At 41.8% G+C, this 26,861-nt stretch overlaps 1 protein-coding gene across 1 annotated transcript in view; it reads right to left on the bottom strand.

Annotated features, from left to right (window-relative positions):
• The window catches only part of mtnr1bb (melatonin receptor 1Bb), a 48,862-nt gene extending 28,591 nt beyond the window's left edge, over window positions 1–20,271 (bottom strand). Inside the window, exons 1-2 of the mRNA XM_072658323.1 lie at window positions 19,999–20,271; window positions 19,634–19,881 (exon numbers count right to left, since the gene is read on the bottom strand). Of these exons, the coding sequence (XP_072514424.1) occupies window positions 19,634–19,832 (199 nt within the window). The 5' untranslated portion in view covers window positions 19,833–19,881; window positions 19,999–20,271. The remainder of the gene's footprint in view (window positions 1–19,633; window positions 19,882–19,998) is intronic.
• Window positions 20,272–26,861: the final 6,590 nt, after the last annotated feature.

The raw sequence follows: 26,861 nt of genomic DNA, 5'->3' as shown, positions 1-26,861 counted from the left end.
AACCCTGGTAACGGGAGCCCAGTGTACGTCCACTGCGCCACCACAGCTGTGAGAGGTGGCGGTATAAACACTGATCACAAGCAACATAGAAAACGGCGGGAAAAGAAACAAAGGAAAAACCAGGAGTGATGTTTACTCAAACAAAAGACAACTTAAATGCTTTTCTCTTTTAACTTCAGCTTTTCATTGTTCACAACTTAAACTTTTCCCTTTTAACTTCAGCTTCTCTTCGTACAGTTCGCAACTTAAACCCACTGTTACCGTTCGCCCCTCTACAAAGGTGCGACAGGGAAATGTGTTTGGCTGGGTGTATTTGTACCGTGCCACACAGGTGGGTCTGGTCAGCGTTGATTACCGCTGGGGATTCTGGGGCTTGGAGTTCTTTGCTCCAACCCCACCAGCTTTCATACTTTGCTGGCCGGGCCCCCTGCTGGTGGCTGACGTTACATGCTGCCTGCTCACTGGCTCTGTCACTGTGCTAGGTTCCAGACTGTCAAGCACACTGTGTCTGACTTTGCGGATGGCTGCAGAACCACCATGTTGGATTTCGATGCGTCTTACTATAGAAAATGTAGATCTGTCAGCTAATAGCTGTTTTTGTCCCCAAAGACTGAACAATTCCGGCCAAAAAGTTTGGAAGAGTACGTCCAAATGGACTTGGTTTCAAAGCCGCATTCCACAACTCCGGTGTGGGAACGTTTTGGCTTTAAGCCGAATGGGCAAGGAGAGTCCTTTAACGTGAATAAGACAGTACATTGACTTGATTTAAAACAGTGCTTTTATTTTATTTGTTTTATTAATGTGGGATATTTAAACATTTATTAAACGTTCAAAATTAAAAGTTCACTGCTCTTTAAAAGAGTGTTATTGTATTATGCTATTACACGGTCATCATATCAGTGGCAATTATTGTTTATTGCAATTTTATGGGACAATCTATCGATATTTTAAAAGAAATATCATTGTGGCAGGCCTACATATAAGCTCATCATTCAAGCACGGTGGTGGTAGTGTCATGGCTTGGGCTTGCATGGCTGCTTCCGTAATGAGCTCACTTCATCCTCATTGATGATGTAACTCATGACGGAAGAAGCAAAAGGAATTCCTACATCTACAGAAACATCGGGCTGTCAATCTAGCATCCAATCTAATCATGAGGAACTTCCTCATACGGCAAGACAATGAGCCAAAACACACTGCCAACACAGCAAATCACTTCATTAGTGGAAAAAAGTGGAAGATTTTGGACGAGCCAGGTCAATCACCAGACCTTAGCCTACTTGAGTAGGTACTTTACCTCCTGAATGGGGTAAGAACCCCTAGAACAAACAAGAGAAAGAAGCTGTGGTAAAAGTCCTGAAAAGAAAAAGGGTCATTAGCTTGAAGCGGTTATTGCACATTAAGGAAAACAACTGTATATAAAGTGTTATTTGATTTTCCTTAAGGCTATCTGTATCGGTCATCTGCCACTAAAAGGTACCATTTATCATAGTTTAACATATCTAGATTATCTAGATTATGTTAGTTTTTTTACCTTAAACCCTAAGGTCTTTAAAGTATAGGGGAAAAAAACAATTGGCATTGCTGATCCAATGCTTTCAGTGGAGACTGTACAGAATCTCTGTCCTCTATCAGAGTTCTCTCTCTCTTTCTCTCTCTCTCTCTCTCTCTCTCTCTCTCTCTCTCTCTCTCTACCTCAGCTCCCCTGGCATGTGCTCCGGTCTCTTGCCCTTGTCACTGTGCTCAGCAACAGCCCCTCTCCATGCCCTTACGTGCCCTAACGTTCACTCAAAGCTCAGGGACCCATGCGCTGCTGCTTCAGAGGACAGGGGGTTAGCCAAAAGACCATGGCCTTCCAGGAACCTGAAACAATGAAGGCTTCACCTGGTACTCGCCTGTTCTCTTAACCCTGCATTACATAACCGCACTGGTCAATTAGAAATAAAAGACATGCAGACTAAAAGAGCTGCAAAGAGCCAGGTCTATGATCTCTAATTGTTAAATCTGCTTCAGTCAGTGCAGATGAGGGTGAGGGGACATGCTAATTGAGACATGGGCCGTGCATCAGAGGAAAAGGGAGCAAGGGAAGAAACAGTCAGTGCCTTTGAATAGGGTATAATGGCATTAGCAAAATGGGCTGGCTTGAGTGCTCAAGAGTGTCCTGGAATAGTCTGCCACGTAAAAAGCCATTGATCCAGTGTTGTACAAAAAGCATGTATATGCTGATGAAAAGGATGCTGACTGCAAACACTACCGACAATCAGAGTGTACTAATCTTTAACTAGGACAGTGTTATATGACCCATAAAACGATACGCAACTACAGCACTTATTAACCTTACAGACCAAGAAAGTGCAGTAGGTCAAGTAATGACCTACATAGTAACACTGGACTGGACCTCCAGAAGTACTGGTCCTGGTACTGGCTGTCTGTGTTGGTTTGTGTCTGATGATGTTCGAGCAGTTGACCATAATCTAGAACAGACTTTACCACATGCAGCTGTTTGTAAAATGTAGAATAATAATGTAGAATTTGTATAACATCGTTCTAAACTTCTAAAATCACAGAACATTGAAATGTGCATCAAAAATAAATACATAAAAAAAAAAGCTCAACAGCCTTCATGGTTTTGTTTTTTTACTTCCCACACTAACCCACTGAACCTGACCAAGTTCAGTGTACGAGTTTCACCTTGGACATGCGCAGTAAGACGTCAGTAATGGACAGTGGAAGGAGAGCACTTACTATTTTTCTTAATGCCAAAAACCTTAAAGTACACTTCAAAGAGATGGGGAGATGCAGCGCTATTATTGGCGTTTTGCCATCTTTTATGAGATGTTGCTATCCTTTCTTAAAAAGTGGTGGTGCTGCTCCGATGCAAACCGCGTGAAGCCATCTCACTTTCCAGTTTTTCTTTTTAGCGATTCAGAACGTTTTTTATGTTGATTTATGGTTGAGAAGTGAAAGGCAAAAAGCCATCTTTTTCAGAATGGACATTCGTCTAGAAATGGACGTCCCTCTTCATCTAAATTAATCATGCAGCAGTCCTTCACTGCTGCAGGAGCAGATGTCAAAAAACGACTAGTTAGGGTTTGTACATGATGCTTTCATCAAATTATTTTCATGCATATATCAGGGCTATATGTGGTCCAAAAAAACATTCACTTTGGGCTAATCAAATGGAACGTCCATACGACATCTGGTGCATCTGGTGGGTTTTTCTGTTGTTTAATCCACTCTGCCCTCTTAATAATGCAATTTCTTAATTGAAAGAGTTCTGAGCCAGTAAATGCCAAAATAAGTCACACAGCATTTTACAGTATCATAACCATCTACCAATCCAAATCATGCTCTGACTGAACTTGTGCACTTGTGCTCAGAAAAAATACAGTGCATCCAACAATAAAGGAAGCCTCATGTATCTTTTATCTAGTGATAAAAACTTTACCATTCAGAAAGTGCAAATTCTACACGCTGATACAGTTTACTAATATGACCAACGTAGACATGCATAAACAGTAAACAGTACATCCAAGCAATGAGCCACTTATGAATCTTTAAGAGCGGGGGAGAGGAGATGAAAACAGGGGAAAACATGAAAAATTTCCCTCACTGTTTGACCCTACTTGGTCCTTGTGAAGCAATGTATTTGTAATAATTCCTAATAATTTACTTCCAATATATTTTATTAATAAAACAGAACTGATGTGGCAGGTAAACTGGAAGGAGTGGTTTTAGCATGTGAGCACAGCATTTCATGCATATGCACATGTACAAACTTACCCAGTTCAGCAGCAACAGCCATGTTGAGTTTTATCAGTGACTAACACTAATTCTTAGTAATCTGCTGATCCTGTGCTACAGTCTTGAACAGCTCAGCCATATCTTCACCTGTGTGGCTCTCATTTACTGCTACTGCATTGTAGCACATGAGACGCTAGCCGCCACTCATCAGTGATAAAACAGGCGGTTTTACGGTGGCACATAAGATGGATGTCCACACATCACGTTACAGCTGTCCTACACGTTTTCTTCGCTGATTCCATGACTTCGCTTTTTTTGAGTGTGGGCATCTATGCTGTGTCAGCAAAACATCTTCAAGAAGCGACGCTGTTGTATCTCGGCTCCAAAGTGCCCAACACAGCAAGAAAGCCCTGGTTCCTGGATGCAAATCTCTGGCAATAAAGGTTCACTCTGCCTTGGGTGGTAGCTTTGACACTGCTAACTCGACGGTGCTCTGGATGTAGTTACTGTAGGTTGGATTTCTCACCTACCCATCTTGTGTCTGGCGCTGTACTTCCACACTTCAGAGCTCCACCTTTTGTGTTCTACCAACATTAGATTATTAATTAACGTTTAGAAAATTTATTTTTAACAATCATGAATCTAATCAGAATCGCCCACGTCCACAACGAGATGCATCTAAGCATCAACCCCTGCCTGAATTTAACATTACACTGGAGGGGGTAGTGGAGTGATGGTGTGACAGGGTAGACAGATTTGAAAATTTGCAGTGGCCACCTGTCTACCAGGCCAATGTATATTGTAGTACTTTTTTTTTTGCAATGATTTCCCCATTTCCATGTACATTACACCAGTCAGAGCAGGGAACGGAGTTTCACAGTATAGTCAGGCAGAAGAAGACTTCTGTCATTCAATCGCACTGATATATAATGTATCTAAAGCTTAGGAGTGTGCGCTGAGATGGAAGCCACTCATGAAGACTAAGAAGTCTGCTGAAACAGCTAATTCTGTGCCACAGTGATAATTCTATGTAAAAAAAATCACTCTTCTTAGAGATTTAGAAGATTGATTGGGGAATTTACATTTTAATCCCTTGGTATCATATGCACCAACATGCGTAACAGCTTTTGATGGAATGCTGGGTAAGTAGACCGGGAAGATCAAACAGCTGATCTGAGACAGCTGTAACTGGGTAACACAAAATCACTGCCTGTTTAGATGTGATACCATGGGTGATGGAGTTTCCTTTAATGAAGGTTGTTGGAGAAAGGGATGAAGGAGTTTGTCCTGCCTGAGGCTCAGGTATTAGTCTGAGGAATGCAGTCCCAGCATGAGGACGATTGTAGCGCCTTTGTTTCTGGGAGGATCTCTCCAAGCTCTTAATAGGAGATTGTGGAGTTCCTCAACACACTAACAGGCAAAGGGGGGTGATGAGGGCAGTGGCTCCCATGGCAGTGCAGCGAAGGATGAAGTGTTTCCAGTTTGCTGGGAGGAGAACTGGTAGTGATCACCCACACAAATTCTCCACCCACACAAATGATTCTTTACGCTTTCTAAGTTGTTGTTTACTCATCATACACACTGTCTGTCCAAATGTTTGTGGACACCTCTTCTAATGAATGCATTCAGCCACTTTATGTTGAAACAGATACACACAGCTTGTCTAGTCCCTTTAAAGAAGCACTGCCAGCAGATGAACATGAACCTATTGGCACCATGCCTAGTGCCAGGCGAGTGCTGGAGGGATATACAGCCCCCCAGCTTTGAGCTGTGAAGCAGTTGAATGTGTTGGGTGGTATCTTTTTTTTTCTTCATAACGTCATAACATCGCAAAATATTACTGCAGTATTCCCGAGACCTTGAAACACTTCCTTGGTCACGTGTAGTTTTTTGGGTCTGGCTTTCTACCAAAAAGCTGAAGCCACCTGAACCTCAATCCAGCTAGTCTAGTCAAGTCAAATTGATTTGTGTAGCGCGTTTTACAACTGTTGTTGTCACAAGGCAGCTTTACATAATCAGTCATTTATATTTTCTTACTCGCTCAGAGCTGGAGGCAAGATTTACAAGGGGGACCCGACTCATGCTCCTCTGGTCAGAACTATTTATAAATTATTGATAAAAGTTACCAAACCACCTATAGTGTTGAACTGCTCTGATCATAATCATAATATAATAATCATGGTGTAGTAGAACTTAAAAAACATTGTCATGGCAGTGATGGTCAGAGTAATGATAGTAATGATAGTTAATAGTGGCAAATAGTTTATTCATTATCACATGACTCAAGTGCTAAAGCCAGTAGTCATTAGATTCTCAAAGTCTCCGAGTTACATACTGATGTTCTTTGTTAAGCTGCTGTATGCATTTTCTAGTTCTTCATCTCGGAACATCCTGCCCTCAACCATAACATGGGAAGTCGTTTCTCTTTTCTGGAGCTGGATTTCTTAGCTTTGAAGCACACTCGCTGCATATGTGGAGGAGTGTTATTGCTTTGGAGTGACGCTGGACGCATCTCAGTAATGATAGGGGTGATGAAAGCTGAAGGAATGAATGTCCCTCCCTCATGGAAAAAGACAAGCCGTCCGCACTGGAGGGGAGCAGAAAGTGGCAGCCGAGGCTTGGAAAGTGGGTGCGAGGCAGGAACAGAATCTGGCAGGGATCCTCCTTCAGCCTAATGAGCTGCCTTCGGCGCCTCTGTGTGAGCGAAACGGGGAGACAGGAGGCGAGTGTGAGTGCGAGTTTTGTCTATCAGAGGAAAGGTGATGTAAGACAGCGAGGCTGCCTTTGAAGCAGAACAGACAGGCAAGGGTCTTGCTTAGCGTGTACGCAGAGCTGGCTTTGAAGTGCCGAACACCTACGCCCCACAGACGTAAAACCTGCCAGGGGAATCTGCAACTCCGACAAACATGTGCGCGTATACGTCTGCAGTGCGTGTATGTGCTCTTTTCTAAGCTAGGGCCAAAAGTCTGTAATTTTGAACAATCACAATAGTCTTGAAAGTTAATAATATAATAGTAAACATTTTTTCTTTTTAAATGCAAATGACCTTCATTGCAATATTGAACAATGAGATGTTTGGCCTGTATTCTCCACCGGAGGGCAGTGTGGAAACTTGGCATACACAAGGATATCAGAATGTTTTTAACAACAATAAACAACAACAATAACAATAAACAATAACAACAATAAATAGTTATTTGTTTAAGGTGAAAAATGCTTATATACTATTTAAAACGTCTATTTACAACCATGTTATTTTCCCTCCAGGACCAATAGCACTGCTCTGGCTGCAATGACCTCTAAAGGGTCTGCCTAGCTCCATAGAACCAAAACGGTGTTAGCCAGTGTTTCCCCCACTGGCTCTAAACGAACTAATAAAAGAGCAACTGCACATACAGTCAGTAAAGGAGACTGTTTGATCATTTTTCTGTGATTTTACTGTTTATATTAACTAAGTTAGCCAGCATGCTAATCGGCAAGTTAGCTCCTTTGCTGAGAGGAGCTGGTACGCAAATCACCCACTACCCCGATCATAGCAGTTATATGTAGTGTGCTGCAATGACCTGCAGTGGGTATGAACTGACCTGCCAAATAACTCTTCTCACTTTTGTATTTTATTGTTTTAACAGAGTTAGCAAGCGTGCTCATCGCTAAAGAAATGTTAGCTCCTCAACCATGTCAGATTGTTACACATAGTTTGATACTGAACCTCAGTGTGGCATGGCATAATTATGTTCACTTTTGTGTTGTTTTTATTGCTTATAGCCACTCTAGGCAAGCCAGCCTGCTAATTGCTAAAGTGCAGCTTCACACAGAGATCACCCTACAGCATTTAACCATGGCAGCAGTTTTATATATATATATATAAAATATATTATATATATATATATATATATATTTTAGCTGTGCAGCACTGTGTTCTCGCCAGTATCCAGCAAATACACTATATTTGCCAAAAGTATTTGCCCACCTGCCTTCACACGCATATGGACTTGAGTGACATCCTATTCTAATAAGATTTAGGGCCACCCTTTGCAGCTATAACAGCTTCAGCTCTTCTGGGAAGGCTTTCCACAGGGTTTAGGAGTTTAGTGTTTATGGGATTTTTTTGACCATTCTTCCAAAAGCGAATTTGTGAGGTCAGACACTGATGTTGGCTGAGAAGGTCTGGCTCGCAGCCTCTGCTCTAATTCATCCCAAAGGTGTTCTATCGGGGTGAGGTCAGGACTCTGTGCAGGCCAGTCGAGCCAAACTCGCTCATCCATGTCTTTATGAACCTTGCTTTGTGCATTGGGGCGCAGTCATGTTGGAGCAGGAAGGGGCCATTCCCAAACTGTTCCCGCAAAGTTGGGAGCATGAAATTGACCAAAATCTCTTGGCCCCTTCACTGGAACTAAGGGGCCAAAGCCAACTCCTGAAAAACAACCCCACACCATAATCCGCCCTCCACCAAACTGTACACTTGGCACAATGCCATTACCGTTCTCCTGGCAACCGCCAAACCCAGACTCGTCTACCGGATTGACAGACGGAGAAGCGTGCTTCGTCACTCCAGAGAACACGTCTCCACTGCTCTAGAGTCCAGTGGCGGTGTGCTTTATACCCCTGCATCTGATGCTTTGCATTGTGCTTGGTGATGTAAGGCTTGGATGCAGCTGCTCGGCCATGGAAAGCCATTCCATGAAGCTTTCTATGCTCGGTTCTTGAGCTAATCTGAAGGTCACATGAAGTTTGGAGGTCTGTAGCGATTGACTCTGCAGAAAGTTGGCGACCTTTGCGAACAATGTACCTCAGCATCTGCTGACCCCGCCCTGTCATTTTACGTGGCCTACCACTTCGTGACTGAGTTGCTGAGTTCCCAATCGCTTTCACTTTATTATACTAATACTGACAGTTGACTGTGGAATGCCTAGGTGCTTGGTTTTATACACCTTTGGCCATGGAATGGATTGGAACACCTGAATTTGAATGGGTGAGTGAATACTTTTGACAATATAGTGTATATTTACGTTATGTTTTTACTGCAAATGGTTGGCAAGTTAGCTAACAGTAGCATGTTAACTGTCCCAAAATGAATGACTTTTTGGTAGGGATGCACCGTTATAATTTTTTTTCTTTTCCGTTACCAGATTTTACAGAACAGAAGTATCTGTTGATACTGAGTACTGAAACCGATACCGATACCAACTCAGACTTAAATACTCGATAGATGGCAGAACTCCTGATATCATAAGCTATCAGATCTAATAAGATATAATAAGCTTAAAAGAACATAAAACTGCACATTTTAAAAGTTTCATAGCTATGAAAAAATAATAATGGCACCAATGCAGAAACACGTGCAAGTGGGGAGGCATAATCTTGCCAGCTTTTCAACTGGTGTTTAAAATGTTTAACATTTCAGAGCAGTGAAAAAAATACCAGTTTAGAAACAGAAAGTGCTTATGCAGCACATTCAAAACATTCAAGTACATGTCTCTTTGTAAAAAGGTACTAAACGTCAATATGTGGCCTTTACACAAGCTGCTTAACCCCAATGTTTGGTTTCAGAACACATGGAAACATAAAGAGTTAATGTAAAAGTTCCATTAAATGTCAAATGTTTTAATGGTAACTATTTAGGACAGGCTTTTACTCGTTGTTTAAATGTTTATTTAATAACAAAGTATGCAAACAAAAATGTGGGAAGTCAGTAAGCTTCATGTTATCGGTGCTCTCTGTTGCAAAGTATCAAGTATACAGTATATGGTGCAACACTACTTTCTGGGGACCAGGCTTCCGTTCCAGCCTCGGTCACCCCCCTTTTGCAAAACAAACTGCAAATGTCCGATTTTTTTAGGGGGATATCGGATATTTTTAATATAACATCTAATAAATATGAATATTATGAATGAACTGCAAATCTCACTCCCAAAACAAGGCGGAACTTGTCTAGACATTAAGGTGCAACCCACATCTGTGGAATCAACGCCAGACTCGCACACACAAACAAAGATGTCACACTCTGTAAATGTCACTTTCTCACACTCATTACTGTTCCTTGCTTCAGGTTGTAGACAAGGTAATGGAAACATCAAGGTAAAAGGCTATTCTAGCTTTGCGTATTTCAAAGGGCCGAGATCTACATTAACAGAACACATGGTTTTGTTCAAATCAACGCAATGCACTGATATTATTACGACATGTCACATTTAAAACAACACTATTATTACAAAAACAACAGGACCTGTGGGCACCACAGGATACAGGCCGAGTCACTCACTCGCTCACAAGGTTTTGTAGAGTGAACAGCTGAAAAAACAGAGCATGTCGTACACTACTTAAATGACTTCTGCAGAGCCGATCCAGAAATTGTGCTGGTGACCTTCTCACACTGCTGGAGCTGTCTTCGATCTGTCTGTAAGTCAGTCTCTGGGTTTAGGATTACCTTGTGAAAGGTTTTAACTACAAGATAATCTGTTCTGACCACTAGCCCAAAATTAGCCTCCGTGAGGTGATTTCCAACCCAATCTTAAAAATCTGTAAAAAAAAAAAAAAAAGGGGGCAAATGAGGGCTACACACTGGATGAAGTATCCCGCGGGGTGTACGCCCAGCTTAAAAGACTGTGAAACATTTCACTTGGTGCCCGAACCGCAGGCCTGTCAGTCATCCAAACAACAGCATTCGATGTGTGAAGAGGAACAGTGTCAATACTCATTACGGATCTTGCCAAACAAGGGCGCCCTGTCTCAGCGAAGACGAACATCATGTCAACATCATTAGCTGCACAGGGCTGATTTTTATGATAAGGCCGGAATCTACAAATGAGTCGTAGCCGAGGAGAAGTAGCATAACCTGGTATAATGAATGCAACATCTGCACCTAGGAGCTGTGGAAGAAACTAGTAGAATCTGGTGAGGCACCTCATTTTAATACTTCAATGTTTCCTGTTCTACACTTAGGTTCCACAAATATCCACAAAAAAATAACAGTGGGTTTGTTTTCCTGAAGAGATACAGTACTAATAATCACAATAGCTAAAGAGTCGGGATCTTTAGCAGGACTACAAGGGGTTCCATAGGTGCCACAAACCCAGAGTTACCAGCTTAACAGCTTAACGTATGGTTACTGTATACTCGACCCAGTTACTTTACCACAGTTGGCATTAGTGTTAGCCTCCTACCGGTTCCGAAAGCACTCCTCAGTGCTGGTTTAAAAACAAAGATAGGCATGCAGTTCTCCCGCTGGTGAAACAGAGTGTTTCAATAATAGTTTTATTAAGATTTAGATATTATGGTCTGGTTTTATGTTCCACTGTAAAATAGCTCCACACTGCAGACGTTTAACTCTTTTATTTACCTTCTAAGAGGGTCTGCACTGCTGCCGGCTAGCTACTGCTGCATTTTAATGTATGTTTAAATATAACTTCGTAATTCCATCCATTTCCTCATTGAAAAAAGGACAGCAGGAGCTGCCACAAAGGGTTCTTTGAGTGATGCCACAGAAGAACCACTTTTGCTTTCCATAGAACCGTGTTTTATCAAAGAGATGTGAGTATGAAGAACCTTTTTTTGGTAAATTGGTAAAGAACCTTTCCATCAAGAGAAGGTTCTTCAAATGTTTCAAATGTTCTCAGTTTCACACATCTCTTTTTTACGAACAGTGTTCTTTGTGGAAGTAGTTGCTCCAAAACCGAGCCATTTATTAAACAGGGCGGCAAACCTAACGTGGGCCACTTTAGTGCCTATGAGCAAAACAAAAGCTGGCCAACACAGGCAGGCGTCAGCGAGACGAGAAGTTTGCCTCTGGTGAACTGACCGCAGCGCAGTAATCTGTTGTCCTTTACATGTGTCACATGTCATGATGTCATGATGAATGGACCAATAGAAATAAGAAGGGTTTTTTTTTCGCTTCTCGTGTAAAATTGGTGTTTACCTCTGTACACACCCCCCTCCCAACACATCTACAGGCCAGATTAAATTGGATTTCTTTTTTTTTTCAACTCAAATTAGAAGACTTGACCAGGACATCCATACTAAAGACAATTCTTATGCCACTTTGTGTTATTGGCTATAAAATGACATTAGGACACTTTAGTACCACCTGCATTCTCTTGATACGCTTCATCTGTTTGTTTCTTTTATTATGTTTATTATGTTTCTCATTATCTTATGGCACAGCAACACAACTGTAGCACTGTACCGTCTGTACTGTGTTTATTATTTTGGCCACCCACTGACTGACTGGGGAACATCATAGCTTAAGATACACTAAATATATAGCGAATGTGTACATAGCAGATATGATTTTCTATGGAATTATTCATTACAGGATAGTGTCTCCTCTTTATCTCCTATATAAACCCACATATATATCACACAAATCCATGACAGCTGTGTTGTGCTGTGTGATAATACACGCATGTGTTTGGAATTCTTATATTGCATGTTATCACATCATCCGTGCGTGGGAATGAGGCTGGAACGTTGCAGATATAACATGCATTGAGGCCTCATGCATGCTCTGGTGTTTGAGGGGTGTGACGACTCAGTGGTTCATGGATCATGAAGATTGTGTATCAGCGTACATGGGATGTTGGCTAAGGCTGTCGATGTAAATAAAAAAGACTGGCAGGAGGACAACATGTGGAACTGGCCACATTACCGAGCACTACAACCATGGTGCTGCTGGTAATTTCTGTCTTTCTTTATCAACATCAGTGATGTTGAAATTGCTTGTGCTAGCTTTCAAAGATGTGCTAACTGTCTGAGTAAATTAGATCCTAAGAGGGTTTTATAAACCCACAGATTTGCAAATGAATGCGAGTCTGCTTTCAGCTGGGTAAGTAGTTTAGAATGATACTCTAGCATTAATACAGTCACTGGCTGTTTAAGGACTCATATATAGTATATAACAGGTTCATATTTCTGCTTTTCACAGGGTTCCCAGTTTTTTCAGAAAAACTATTTAACCCAGGATTTAACACTGTATATGATTTAACACTGTATATCCAAAGCTCACTGCTAGATATTTAGCTGTGTTGTCATTAGCCATTAGCATTTTCACCCAGTGAAATAGAGGGCTACATAAACTAAACTTTGATTCTGACATGACTTGGTGCCTTTCTGACTTAGATTCCTGTCTGAGTAGGCAGCATTTTTTACATTTTTATATTTTCAGGACCAAACAAGTTACGTGACGGGGTGGTAGGTCAAACTGAGGGACAAAAACATACATATTTTTGGAAAACAATGTGTAAATAATAAATTTTTTTTATTCTTTTTTTTTTCTTTTGAATACACATGTAAGCAGCAATAATAATAAAGGTTTAATCAAAAATAATAAGTATTTGTTAATATTTTAGATGCAAATGTTACGTTGATCAATACGGATGCGTAAACCGGCCATGTACTAGTTCAAAAATATAAAAAAACAATAAGCAGAAATAATATTATATTAACAAGAATATTTGTTTATTAATAGCTTTAAGCTTTATAAACACACTTTGGCATTTAATTTAATTTAATTAATGCATCTTATAAAACGTTGCGGATGCAGGCGATACCCATTTTGTAGAATAACTCTTTACACACAGGGTTACTTGATGTAATATTCAACACCTATTACTACATGCAAATCTTTTCCGTAAGATGTAAATACATTTGAAAATATTTACAAATTTGTATATTGGTCACTAAATTGGAAGCAAATAACATGCAGCCAGTCTCAACACAGCTGACTGATGCAAGCAAGAAAACATTTTGTAAACATTTGAAAATGTTGCTAACACACTTAAGCCTTCATCACTAACAAACATTTGTCTTATAAGTAGTTACCTACATATCCACATGGTTAGACTCTGTAAGACATGCAGGTATCTAAAAAGGTAAAGGTACAAGTATTTGTCACTGTACAGTGTACAGCGAAATGTGTCCTCGGCATTTAACCCATCTGTGGTAGTGAACACACACACACACACGCGTGTGTTAGGGGCAGTGAGTACACACACCCAGAGCGGTGGGCAGCCAACTCCAGCGCCCAGGGAGCAGAGAGGGTAAAGGGCCTTGCTTAAGGGCCCAACAGTGGCAGCTTGCCGAGCCTGGGAATCAAACCCACAACCCTGTTATCGATAAGATAGACCTTTATTAGTCCCGCAGTGGGGAAATTCCCAATAGCCCGGCACTCTAACCGCTGAGCCACCACTGCCCTATATCTGCCCTGTATCTGTCATGACAGTGCCGCATTACCAACTACAGTATAAAAAGTGTGAAAAATGGCTCAAAAAAAAGCCTTGGGCTCAATAGCTAATCCCTTCAGGACCTCACTAAGATTTCTAGGATATTTCCAGCTGTTCTTGTTTCCAGGAGTTTCCCTGACTGTACATGTACTCAGAACTGGAAAAGCAGTAGTAGGAAGTGTGGAAAGTCTGTGTTCAGTATTGTTCTGTAAAAGAACAGTTACTGCTCCGTTGCTTTTTAGTCCTATGCTGTTTAGAGAATCCATTAACGCCAGGTGGAGGAAGTCAGCATAATGGTTTTATCTGACACATGAAAGGTATCCCTCACAGCAATCCCGGAGCTTTTTAAAAGTGCTACACTCAATTTAGTCTTATGCTCGACTGCTTAAACGCGCTTCTCGCAGTGGAATGCATTTTTCCGCACATTCAGAGATGTTCTGAACCGAAGTGTAAATAACAAAAGCGCCATATACACATCTCAAATCCAGAGCATTTGAGTCCCCCCAAATTCAACCTTTTAGGAATTATTTAGTTTAGTTGTTTAGTTTATTTAACCTTTATGGTGCCCGTTGCTTCCTGAATTCTAACCATAACCATTAATATTGTAATTATATGGCTTTCCCTCTTGAATATCAAATAAACTGCAAAAATGTTACCTTTGCCCCAGTGAAACTACACATAATTACATATTGTGTTATTATTTTTAGTTGTGGTATGGTATTTTTAATGAGACACTCAGGACTAAAATACATGAGTAAAAAACCCCGGGATATCTAATAAAGAGTAAAGGTTTTATAACCATGCCAGACCTAATTTCCACTTTGGCCCTCCCGACAGTATGACTCTGCTACTCCTCCTCAGTGCTGACGTCAACTGAATGCACAGTCACCTCTTCTGTCATAACATCTTTCAAGTAGGCTCTCCACACAGGCAGTGGCTGATGTAACTCCATTTCATGTAAAAAAATAATAAATAAATGTTTTGAGAGAGCAGCAAAAAGCCCCTTCAATACACTGATTCATTTATTCATTCATTTTTACAACTCTGTATTCCTATGCTGAGCCACAAACAGCCTCACCAGTAGAAATGTAATAATGCACTGCAAACTCAAATCATAGGCTGAGTGTAATTCAACTTGAATGACACTCACACACATGTGGAGCATCTTTTTTCCAATTTATGATGTGCATTTGCACATACACTTGTCTTAATGGTGCTGCTGCACCTGCAATGGTCAGCCCTGGTCAAAATTCCTGTTCCTGTGAATGGTATGTGATCTCCACAAGGTATGACATTAAAGATGAAACATTCTGTTCAACATTTTAAACAGAAATAGGCTCATGTTTTTGTTTTACACTATTTTACACTGAAAAGGGAAAGGAGCACCATGCCCAAGGACTTTGAGCTCTCAGACAATTTTTTACCAAGATGCCTTAATCAGCTAGTTAGGGCTACGGCTTGTTCACGGACACTGTTAGAAAAGGACAGGTGGTGCAAATTTCAAAGCTTTATAAATACACTGATTTACTCCAATCAACAGCCCTAAGCTCCTCTACGCAGCTACCTAGCACTCTAGAAAATAGCAAGGCATTTCCCATAGCCATTTGCTCAGTGCGTACTGTATTTAAGAAGTGGCAGTTAACAGGAACGGTGGAGCTTGAGCTGAGGTCACCAAGGAGACTTTTAAAAGAGAGCTGCTTGTAGGATTGCTAGAAAAGCTAAGCAAAACCCCCATCTGACCGAAAAAGACTTACAGGACGATAACAGCGACACCTTCACAAATATGACCTTCATGGAGGAGTCATAAAATAAACTTTTCCTGTGTTCTCACGACAAAATCCAATGACTGACTATTTAAAGGGACCATCTAAAAGTCTGATGGATTTTCTGTGGACTGCAGTGAGTAAAGATCTGTTAAGCACAAGGGTGGATTGATTAAGTTTTGTGTTGGTGTTCCAACCAGTGGTACAGGATACTTTTTACTGGTAGAAGGAAGAATAGATAAGCAAGATAATGGTCCAAACCACACCTCAAAATTCACAATTGACTTCCTCAAAAGTAGTGCTGGGCAATATGACCTTAAATCAGTATCTCGATTCATTTTAACATTTTACCTCCATCGGAATTAATGAATGATTACATAACCTGCTTGAGCTGTTCAGTGGCTTGGTGTCGCTGTTGGCTTGCTCACCGGGGGTCTTAGGTTTTCATGTTTTCTTACGTTGTTGAATTCTTGCCTTTTTACTGATTACTGATTCTGTAAAGCTGCTTTGTGACAACACCTGCACATGTTGTAGTATGTATTTAAGGCTTCTGTACATGAACACACACGGTAGGGAAAGTATTAACAGAAAAAAACAACAACAAATAATAGTCATGGGCAAGAATATGTCGATTTGAGGTTCTGAATGTCGGTTTGATTTAGCTTAGATGAATTGCCCAGTCCTACTAAACAGGGACAAGCAAAAGGTTTGGCCATGGCCCTCACAATCCCCTGACCTAAATACCACTGCAGTGCCTGCAAGATGACCTAGGAATCTCATAGACCTAGAAGCCTTTTCAAAGGAAGAATAAGGGAAAATCCCCCAAACAATAACTGAAAGACTACTTGCTACAAAAGATTTTGCAAGCTGTGATTATTGCCGTGGGTGTGTGGGTGCATGCAGGGTGCTCAAACTTTTGCTTCAGGCCCTTTTCCTTTGTTGTGATTTTGTTTTTGAAATCTTTAACTTTAAACATTTTGAAATTCAGTTCATCTTTCACTGGCTTTGCTTTTCACTTTGACTGTGGGGCTCAAGCCTTTGCGAGCACTGCATCTCAAGATAAGCTACACTGGCCCACCTTTAGCTGATGCTCTTATCCAGAGCAACTGCTGGTATTACTGAGGTCGGCCAATGTAACGTTATGAGTCTAACCAAAGACTCTTATTGATGTAGTACTGCATAGTTACCAAGCCTGGGAATTGAACCCCAGTCTCCCACATGGCATAGCAGCTCACTGGAAGGTAGTGGTGTTATCTGTTGTGCCACATCACCCCTGTAATACAAGGAACCTTGTAAGTCACTCTGGATAAGGGCGTCAGATAAATGCCATAGGTGTCAAGATATTCATTTCTAACCAATCCTGTCCAGCCTGTCCTAAATCACACAGTAACAACTGATAATAAAGAAGCAGGTGAAGTTCTTCCACATGCTAATTTCTCCATTTCTCCATCCTTTGTACCACTTCTAGCGGGCTCTCTCTCCTTGTTACCCCACCCTGTTCCTGATGTCTGCGCTGCCTCACATTCCTTTTGTCTGTAAAATAACCTTATATTGATGTCTTTGAGACAAGCATGCAAAAAAAGTGCCGTTAAGACGCACATAAACAACTGTGAACAAAGCATCTTTCTCATCTCGGGGCGTTTGAATTAGCTGGCAATTTTTAATTGTGCGCTCTTTTAAGCCAGGAGCAAATCCCGCTCCGCCACATTAAAAAAGCATAAGCTCCCAGCTAATGAGGGTGAGAGTTAATTCATGCGCTGCATAATTCATTCACAACACTCCCGTTCAGACGCACGTGAGCAGCGTTGACTCAGACGCGTGCCGTCTTACACACACCGACACACTTCCATTCACCACTGCCATACCACATGGCAGTTTGGGGGTACTGAGACTCCAGTCAGTTGCCATAGAGTTCCGGTTTAGAGATGTTGGCTACTGACTAGCAGAAGGTGAAAAAGAAAAAGAACCATGTTAAGTGTGAGTGTGAAAAACCTTCACTTGATGTAAAGGATCTTTACCAATTTATAGGTCCTTCACATGCACACTCATCTCAGTTACAAACATGGTTCTTTATGGAGGCAAAAGTGGTTCTTCTATGGCATCTAAATAAATAACCATTTAAAAACATTTTTTTCAGATTAATATTAAATAAAATAAATAAATACATATATGAAATTATGATGACTTGCTTTTTACCTTACTTTACACTTTATTGTGCCCCTCAGAGGAAATTTGGTTTGCCGCATACAACTGGACAGTACACACAATGAACAGCTCCACCCTAGTCGGTGACGTAAAGTTATAAACACTCATACTCAATGTACAGAAGAAGAATAGATACTTGAGTTCAACAAGCTTATGGAGACAAAAAACACCTTTTAGTTCTTCCCGCCGGGGCTCTAAACCTCCCACCTGATGGATATTGTTCAAACTCTGATAACAATGGATGGTCTAGGCAGGTATAAAATAGCTGAATCTGATGTATTCCAGTGATTTTACCTGCTATTGAGTCTGTTTCTGGTAATCATGCAAATGTTACCATACCAAGCCACAAAACACAATACAGGCATTAAAATGAGTCGTTTTCCAAGCCTTCTTAAAAATAAAATCTGCATTCAAATCCAGGCAAAGTTTATTTTATATAAATACACCAATATATTTATAGCTATACACCAATTCAGAACAGTTTGCAGAACCATTAATTATGTAGTTGGCCCCGGTCTACATGGGGTCTTCCTTAAATCAATAACGTCTTTTCTCCTAGCTTTCAATTTTTTTTGTCATATCAACAACAACTAAGCAGCATTTCTGTCAGAGTTCAGTGGTTTTATCGCATAGAAAATCCTGGAGATGTTTACAGCTGGAACAGTTTATCAAAAAATCCTAGTTTTCCTAATTTACTCACTTTAAACATAGTCTTGAAAAACTACTGGTTAACCTACTGTGTGTGGGGCAACTACCAAGAGTTCAGTGCACTTCTTTAAAAACCCTCTTTAAATGGTGCCAGAACTTCCACATCCTGTAAAGGTGCCGTATCTACATAAGAGTTATTCCCAGATCATTTGCATTGTGTGGATGTCCTTTAAACTTACCAAAAAAAGGATCTTCAAGCTCACATTTATGAAGACGGTTCTCTAAAAGAACCCTTTTTGGTCTGTTTATTAAGTCAAGTGTCCTCCAGTGCTTTCTTTAGAGCAGAACGTGCCTCACGTACACGACTCACAACATTTAGCTAGCAGTGTTTCCATCCTGAAGTGCAAATGACATTCACAACATGGCATTTAGGAAACACACAGCCACTCTGCCAACTTACAGAGCCTGATTACCCCGCCCCAAGAGACACTACTGAGGACACTGTAACTCCATCCAGCAGTTTTAGAAGCTTACAGTATCCGGCAAATCTAGAAATGACAGCTTTGCAGTATTAAAGTACTAAAGTACTTTCACAGTAAACTTTAACTTGGCTTTGCAGTCAGTTCCTGTGGCTGTAAAAAGTTTCTTCATGTAGTAGCAAGGAGTCAGCTGGAGTAATTCAACTACAAAAAATACTTTAAATGAAAAAAAGGTGAAAAGATGCAAAGCTTAATAAATAGGCTGGATGAAATGCAAATTTTGCAAAGTTTTATTTACCATATAAAAAATCATCAGGGAATCTACTTGTGTCCTGTGTATTTTTTTATGTAATGTAAAACTTAAATTAAGTGGTTAATCAGATCTGATATAATAAAAAAAACGTGTTTCTGTGGGAACTATTTTGTCTAACAACGCCCCGCATGTACCCCTCCACCACAAAGCTGCGTAAAGCTGCCAAAACAAGTATTTTAGGCCATTTTTGGTGCCAAACCAAACCAAAACGACTTCCAGCCTCGTTTACGGACAACCAACATTTACCCAAAGATCTGCGCTCACCTGCGTTCCTCAGTTTTCGGTTGCGGAACACCGAGATGATGACCAGCAGGTTGCCCAGCACGTCCACCACGGTGGTGAAGATGAGCACGCTCGCCAGCACGGCGATGGCCCAGGCGGGTCGCGCGCTCGAGCCCAGGGCGCGCCCCACGTGTCCCGGGTCCGTGCGGTTCCTGGCGATAGCAACGTCCTCCTCGGACATGCCGGGACTAAGAGCTCAGGCTTCAGGGACGGCGACTCATTCAATCGAGCTGGAGGAGGGAGGGAGAGTAGGGGGAGGGAGGGGGGGAGAGAGGCAACTCTATAAGTCGTAATTTGGTAAATAAACGAAGTAAAAATAGGTTCAGAATTAAAACCAGCAGACGTACAGTGGACGAGAAGCCCTGTAGATGTCGAGGGCGAGCAGCTCCAACTTGCTTGGACTTGGACTGTCGGTCGCCTCCATGTGAGGGCTGACAAAAGTGCTGCCGTTCCTCATGTCAGTGTGTCCGGGCAGTCCACTGCTCCCCACTCTTCAGAAACACACACTCAGAGCCTTTTTTTCACATCCTGTAACTCGAGCGTGTGAGAACGGCTACCTGAGCAGCTCCGGCGGCGGCGCGGTTGTGTTTCCCGCTCGGGGCCGCTGTAAGCGAGGCGCGCGCTCCTCCATGGCGACGCTCCGCTCTGGATCCTGTTGATGTTTTTCATTAAGTAGCACCCGACGATTCAGAGTTGCAAATCGTGGCGGGGAGCTCGGCAGCTGATTGGCTCGGCGCGGAGGGAGGCGGCCAATCAGGAAGCGCGAGCGTGCGTTCGCGCGTGCCGGTCAGGTCCACGCGCTGGAGTGGCGCGGTGGTGTGTAGAGTGAGGGGAGCTCATCGCCACACTAGCACGAACACTAGGGTCCACCACTATGTCCTGCAGTCTGAACCGCACTGAAGCCCCACATCCAATATGACTCGAGCCACATCTCCCTCAAGCCATATTACTCCACCTTAATCTTCACAACACCACATTACTCCACCCTCATCTCCACAACACTACTCCACCTCATCTCCTTAACACTCCATTACTCCATACCACATTACTCCACTCTCATCTCCACAACACCACAATACTCCACCCTCATCTCCTTAACACTCCATTACTCCACCCTTATCTCCATAACACTACACTGCTCCACCTCATCTCCTTAACACTCCATTACTCCACTCTTTTCTCCACAACACTACATTACTCCACCTCATCTCCTTAACACTCCATTATTCCACACCATTTCCACAACACCACATTACTCCACCCTTATCTCCACAACACTACACTACTCCACCTCATCTCCTTAACACTCTATTACTCCACCCATATCTCCTTAACACGCTATTACTCCACCTCATCTCCACAACACTTCATTACTCCACCTCATCTCCTTAACACTCCATTATTCCACACCATCTCCATACCACATTACTCCACCCTCATCTCCACAGCACTACATTACTCCACTCTCATCTCCACAACATCACAATACTCCACCCTCATCTCCACAACACCACATTACTCCACCCTCATCTCCACAACACTACACTACTCCACCTCATCTCCTTAACACTCCATTACTCCACTCTTTTCTCCACAACACTACATTACTCCACCTCATCTCCTTAACACTCCATTATTCCACACCATTTCCACAACACCACATTACTCCACCCTTATCTCCACAACACTACACTACTCCACCTCATCTCCTTAACACTCTATTACTCCACCCATATCTCCTTAACACGCTATTACTCCACCTCATCTCCACAACACTTCATTACTCCACCTCATCTCCTTAACACTCCATTATTCCACACCATCTCCATACCACATTACTCCACCCTCATCTCCACAGCACTACATTACTCCACTCTCATCTCCACAACACTACACTACTCCACTCTTATCTCCACAACACCACATTACTCCACCCTCACCTCCACAACACAACACTACTCCACCTTCATCTTCACAACACCATAATACTCCACCTTAATGTCCACGACACTCCATTACTCCACCCTTATCTCCACACCACTACACTACTCCACCTCATCTCCTTAACACTCTATTACTCCACCCATATCTCCTTAACACGCTATTACTCCACCTCATCTCCTTAACACTTCATTACTCCACCTCATCTCCTTAACACTCCATTATTCCACACCATCTCCACAACACCACATTACGCCACCCTCATCTTTACAACACCACAGTACTCCACCTCGTCTTCACAACACCACAGTACCCCACCTCATCTCCTTAATACTCCATTTTTCCACCCTCATCTCCACAACACCACATTACTCCACACTCATCTCCTTAACAATCCATTATTTTAACCTCATCTCCACAACACCACATTACTCCACCCTCATCTCCACAACACTACACTACTCCACCCTCATCTCCACAACACCACATTACTCCACCCCATTTACTTAGTGCCCCAATACTTAGCACCCATCTCCTCAACAACCCATTACTTCACACCGTCTCATCAACACCACATTCACTCTTTTGTACTCTCACTCAGCCTCAGTCTCTCCTTCAGTCTCTCATTATTTTCTCACTCACTCAACCTCACTCACTTTCACTGTCTGTCATTCACTCTCTCACTCTTCTTACTCATTTGCTCACTCTTTTGTCACGCTCATACTTTCACTCTCACTCTTAGACCTTTCTCCATCTCACTTTCTCATTCACTCTCACTCACTCAATCTCACTCCCCTTTACTCTCTGCAATTTGCTCACTCATTCTTTTCTCACTCTCACTTAACCTCACTTACTCTTTTCTCACTCTCACTCAACCTCACTCACTCACTCTTATTTGCTTACTCACTCTCATACTCAATATCACTCTCTCATTCACTCACCCGTTTCCCACTGTCACTCAATATCACTCACTCACTCACTTTGCTCTTTCACTCATTCTCACCCTTTAATGTGCTCACTCACACTTTTGTCCCTCTTACTCATTCACTCACTCTCTCACTCTTTTCTCACTCTCACTCAACCTTACTCACTTTCACTCACTCTTTTCTCACTCTCACTCAATTTCACTCACCCCCTCTTTTCTCCTTCATTCATTCTCACTCTATCAGGTGCTCACTCACACTTTTGTCCATCTTACTCATTCACTTGCTCACTCTATTCTCTTTTACTCAATCTCACTCTCTTGCTCTCATTCACTCTCTTGCTCTCATTCACTCTCTCTCTCTCATTTTCTCCCTCACTCTTTCTCAGTCTCTCTTTCTCACTTTTTCTCTCACCCTTTTGTCTGTCTCTTTCTCACTCACCCCCTCTATTTTCTTCTCTCACCCGCTCCCTCTTCGCATGTGCTTTAATCTCTCTCTCTACCTCTCTTCTCTTTCTTACTCTCTCTCTCTCCCTTTCTCTCTCTCACACTCACACACACACACACACACACACACACACACACACACACACACACTAAAATACACAAAGAATCAGAAAGATGTGCATGCATGCATACATACACACATGCAACACCACACACATTTTTAGCCTACACATACATTGAGTGTACACGCTCCGACATCCGCACACACACATCCCCTCGTACACACATAAAACATATTCATACGCAGTGGCAACCACACACACACACACAATTTCTGTTAATCTGTTGGCTGTAGAAAGCTCAGCAGGTGTTCCTAATTGATTCTCTTAAGCTCCTACACACAGCAGTGGGATTCCACGGCCTCTCTGCGTTCAGCATTAAGGATGCCATTTACAATTTATGCGTTTCATTTTCCCTTCAGCTTTGAGCTACTGCACTTTAAGCAAAGTTTGCTTCCATCTCTGGAGGACATCAAATGGTACTGCACTACGGTAGCAAAAAAGGGACATTTCATAAAGTTAAATCTCACAGTGTCTTGACAAAACTCTAAACAAGAGTGTCCGTATATTATATCTGGATGAAGCCAAGCCACATAAGGACGCATTTAAACCAGATTAAAATCCCATCACTCAAACCACAAGTGTAATCAGTACAATCGGTACACCATTAATAGCCAAATGTGCATATTCCATCCCACACAGCAATCAGATTTCAGTCTGACTAACCGGAGGAGCATTTGATCAGTAAAAGCATGTGGCTAAAATCTTATCAGGATACAGGCCAGGTACTACTCACATGAAGAGACCAGGTGTAAACTGGGCCTCTGTGTTTTGGCCTCTCATCTTCACAATAACCTTAGAAATGTTAAAAACTAGGTTGGATTATTCTGATTTGAAGCTCCGGATTCCACTTGTCTGTATGAGAAACCAGGTGTAAACAAGACCCCCAAGACACATTGTGATCGGATTCCAATCAAACCACGTTCAGTAGTGGTCAGAGATGGATCTTATACGAGTGGAAATGGAATGTGTTCTCTTTGATCAGACTTTAGTAATAATTACTAAAAAAAGCACTGTGGATCTCTGCTCTTTTGTGTGTGTGTGTGTGTGTGTGTGTGTGTGTGTATGTGTGTGTGTCTGCACATGTGCATGCTCGTGCTTATTAGAGTTTGTTCCCTTGCAGTTTAAATAGTCCATTGAATTTGTTAGACCTGCTCCTCCCCGTCGTAGAACCCCCACCATTCCTCTAAACTGCTAATTGTGATGAGAAAGCATTGTTTACAGGAAGCAGAAAGGAAGTGCTGGTGTGCTTTTTATAAGGGAAAGTAAGCTCGGATCTCATCTGGTCACACTGAGGATGCATTTTAATGATGAATGTAAACAACCCTAACCTCTTGAGACCCTGTGTCCTCATATTGGGACATTACAGTTCTGCTTCTCTGCTCCATGATGCTTCATTTTGTAAAACTTTGACCCTTTGGCCTCATATGAGGACATTCTTTTTTTTGTTTTACTAAGACTAAGTTTAGTATTTCTACTTGTTAGGTCCTACTAATCCCAAATAGGAGAAATTAAAAGAAAACGCACCAAGCAAAAGTCCGGGTCTCAGAAGGATAATACTCTTGTTGACGGAAGAAATAATGCACACAGAGTGCGGCATTAAATTATGTCTCTGGCAGATATGAGCTACATGACCTATAGCTCATATATTCATAAATATCTAACTTTCCAGTTAGATTGAAGTTAGCGCATAGTTAAGTGCATAGGCAGAGTTTTTCACATTTATTCCCGGTGTTCTTCACATTCTACATGTGAAGCCCTAAACAGATGGCAATTAGTAACCGGTTCCATTTACACAGTAATCATACAGCTTTGATGAAGCTCAAATGAAAGAACTCTTCTTCTTCTTTGCTTCATTTTAGTCCATCCCTTCACATTTCCTTATCTTCTGTTCTGCTGGTTCAGCTTCAGCACATGGTAGGCCTTGCTGTTGCTCACACCTCTCCATTTCAAGCTTCAGCATTTTATTTGAGACTTAAAAGATCCCAGAAATAGCCAAGTAGAGTCTATGTTGAAAGATCCTCCATGTACTCAGAAGCTCCACTGCGATTCTTTAGGGAACTCGGTTTTCGGTCCTTCTATTTCTTTACCACTGATGCTGTTTGTGGTAGCTACATTCACTTGTGGGCACTGTATTAATGTTTAGGCTACTCTAGCAAATTTCAGGCTGCAAATTGATTTGTAAGTGTGCATTAATCATATGCTAATCATTTATTTATTTAAGCAGAAGACACGTTTGGTTGGAAACACACTCTTTGGCACAAAGCAACACCATGAAAGAATCACGCACACATAGAATAGGACTCTTTGGAGCTCACAAACCTGATGAACCTATTGGCCCCATGTCTAATATCAGGCGTGCATCATCAAGGAGGGGTATAAAGGCCACCAGGATTGAGCTGTGGAGCAGTGGAAATGAGTTTTCTGGAATGATGGATGGTGCTCCATCCAGTACTTTTGGGATGAGTTGGGGAGCTGGGGTGAGGTGACCTCATTTTGACCTCACTAACGCGTTTGTCGCTGAATGCAACCAAATCCTCACAGCAGTGCTCCTACAAAATCTAGCAGAAACTCTTCCCTGGACAGTAGAGACGGTTACTCTAAACTCTTTTTTTTTAATATGCTTGATTTCAGAAGGAACAATGAATTAGCAGGTGTCCCAATACTTTTGTCCAACATTTGAGTCTGTTTACATAGAAAATATGGTTTAATCTTAGAGCTTAGTGAAGCAGAGTTTAGGCCAGGCTACTGGAGTGAACTGCTGAGGACCGGCTGCTGAGGACCGGCTGCTGACGACCGGCTGCATCCGACGCTTTGCTAGACTTCCTTTTCCAGATTCAGCCTGATCTGGTAACCAAGTCACTCAGCAAGTCACAAGGCAGTGGGCAACAGATCAGAAACAATCAAGGAAGACAGATAGAAATGGAAAATTCATTCAGACTACTCGCACGCAGCCATATGAATAAGCAGACTTTAACAAGCAAGTGTAGTTTACAGGGAATCTGGAGGCCATGTCTGGTGTGGAGTGCCTTCAAAACAGTGGCAAGTTGTTTCCCACCAATTAAAAAGTGGGACAGAATGCAAATAGTCCACTCTCGAGTTTCACTTCATGGCTAAAAAGGCGTAGCGCTCAAACACTGCTACGAGCTTTCAGAGCTTAGCTGGTAAAAACAAACTCCACAGGAGAACGGCTTCATGTTGGTGTTGTCCACATTACAGTACAGTACAATGCACCACAAAAGCCTTGATTAAAGGGCGATATGCCACACTGTCTTGCCACACTGTAACAAGCTTAATAATATACAGTTAAAAAAATGATGAGAATAAAATACAATGTATTTGATCAAAGGCTAATGCTAATTCCTTTGATTACAAGGAATTTAATAAATTACTGTACTAAACTTTTCATAGCTTATAGGCACTGATGAACAATACTACCCATAATTCAATGTTACCCAGGTGATATCTGAGTTCAAAATGGAATGGGATGTGATGCGAATAGAAGGTCGTCTAAAATATCATCAGTGTTGAAGAGGAGCATAAAAAGGACCGGGCTCTCTTTAGAGTTCATTTACATTATGAAGACAGATGCAGTTGTTGTTTTTCTTTTACCTTTGAGAGTCGCTTTACCTTTTCAGTTTTCAGTGAACTGCTGCGACCAACATCATGCTGTTTGTGCTGACAATGTAAGTGAACTCTAATGGGTGCTCATTTCTCTTTCCGGTCCTCTTTAGCTCAGATTACATCCCTTGCAAAACAAAAGTATACTTAAAGTTCATTA

This window comes from Salminus brasiliensis, chromosome 16, assembly GCF_030463535.1.
Source record: "Salminus brasiliensis chromosome 16, fSalBra1.hap2, whole genome shotgun sequence".
Taxonomy (NCBI): Eukaryota; Metazoa; Chordata; class Actinopteri; order Characiformes; family Bryconidae; genus Salminus; species Salminus brasiliensis.
Note: the sequence above shows the minus strand (reverse complement) of the source record. Positions and strands in the feature narration are given on the sequence as shown.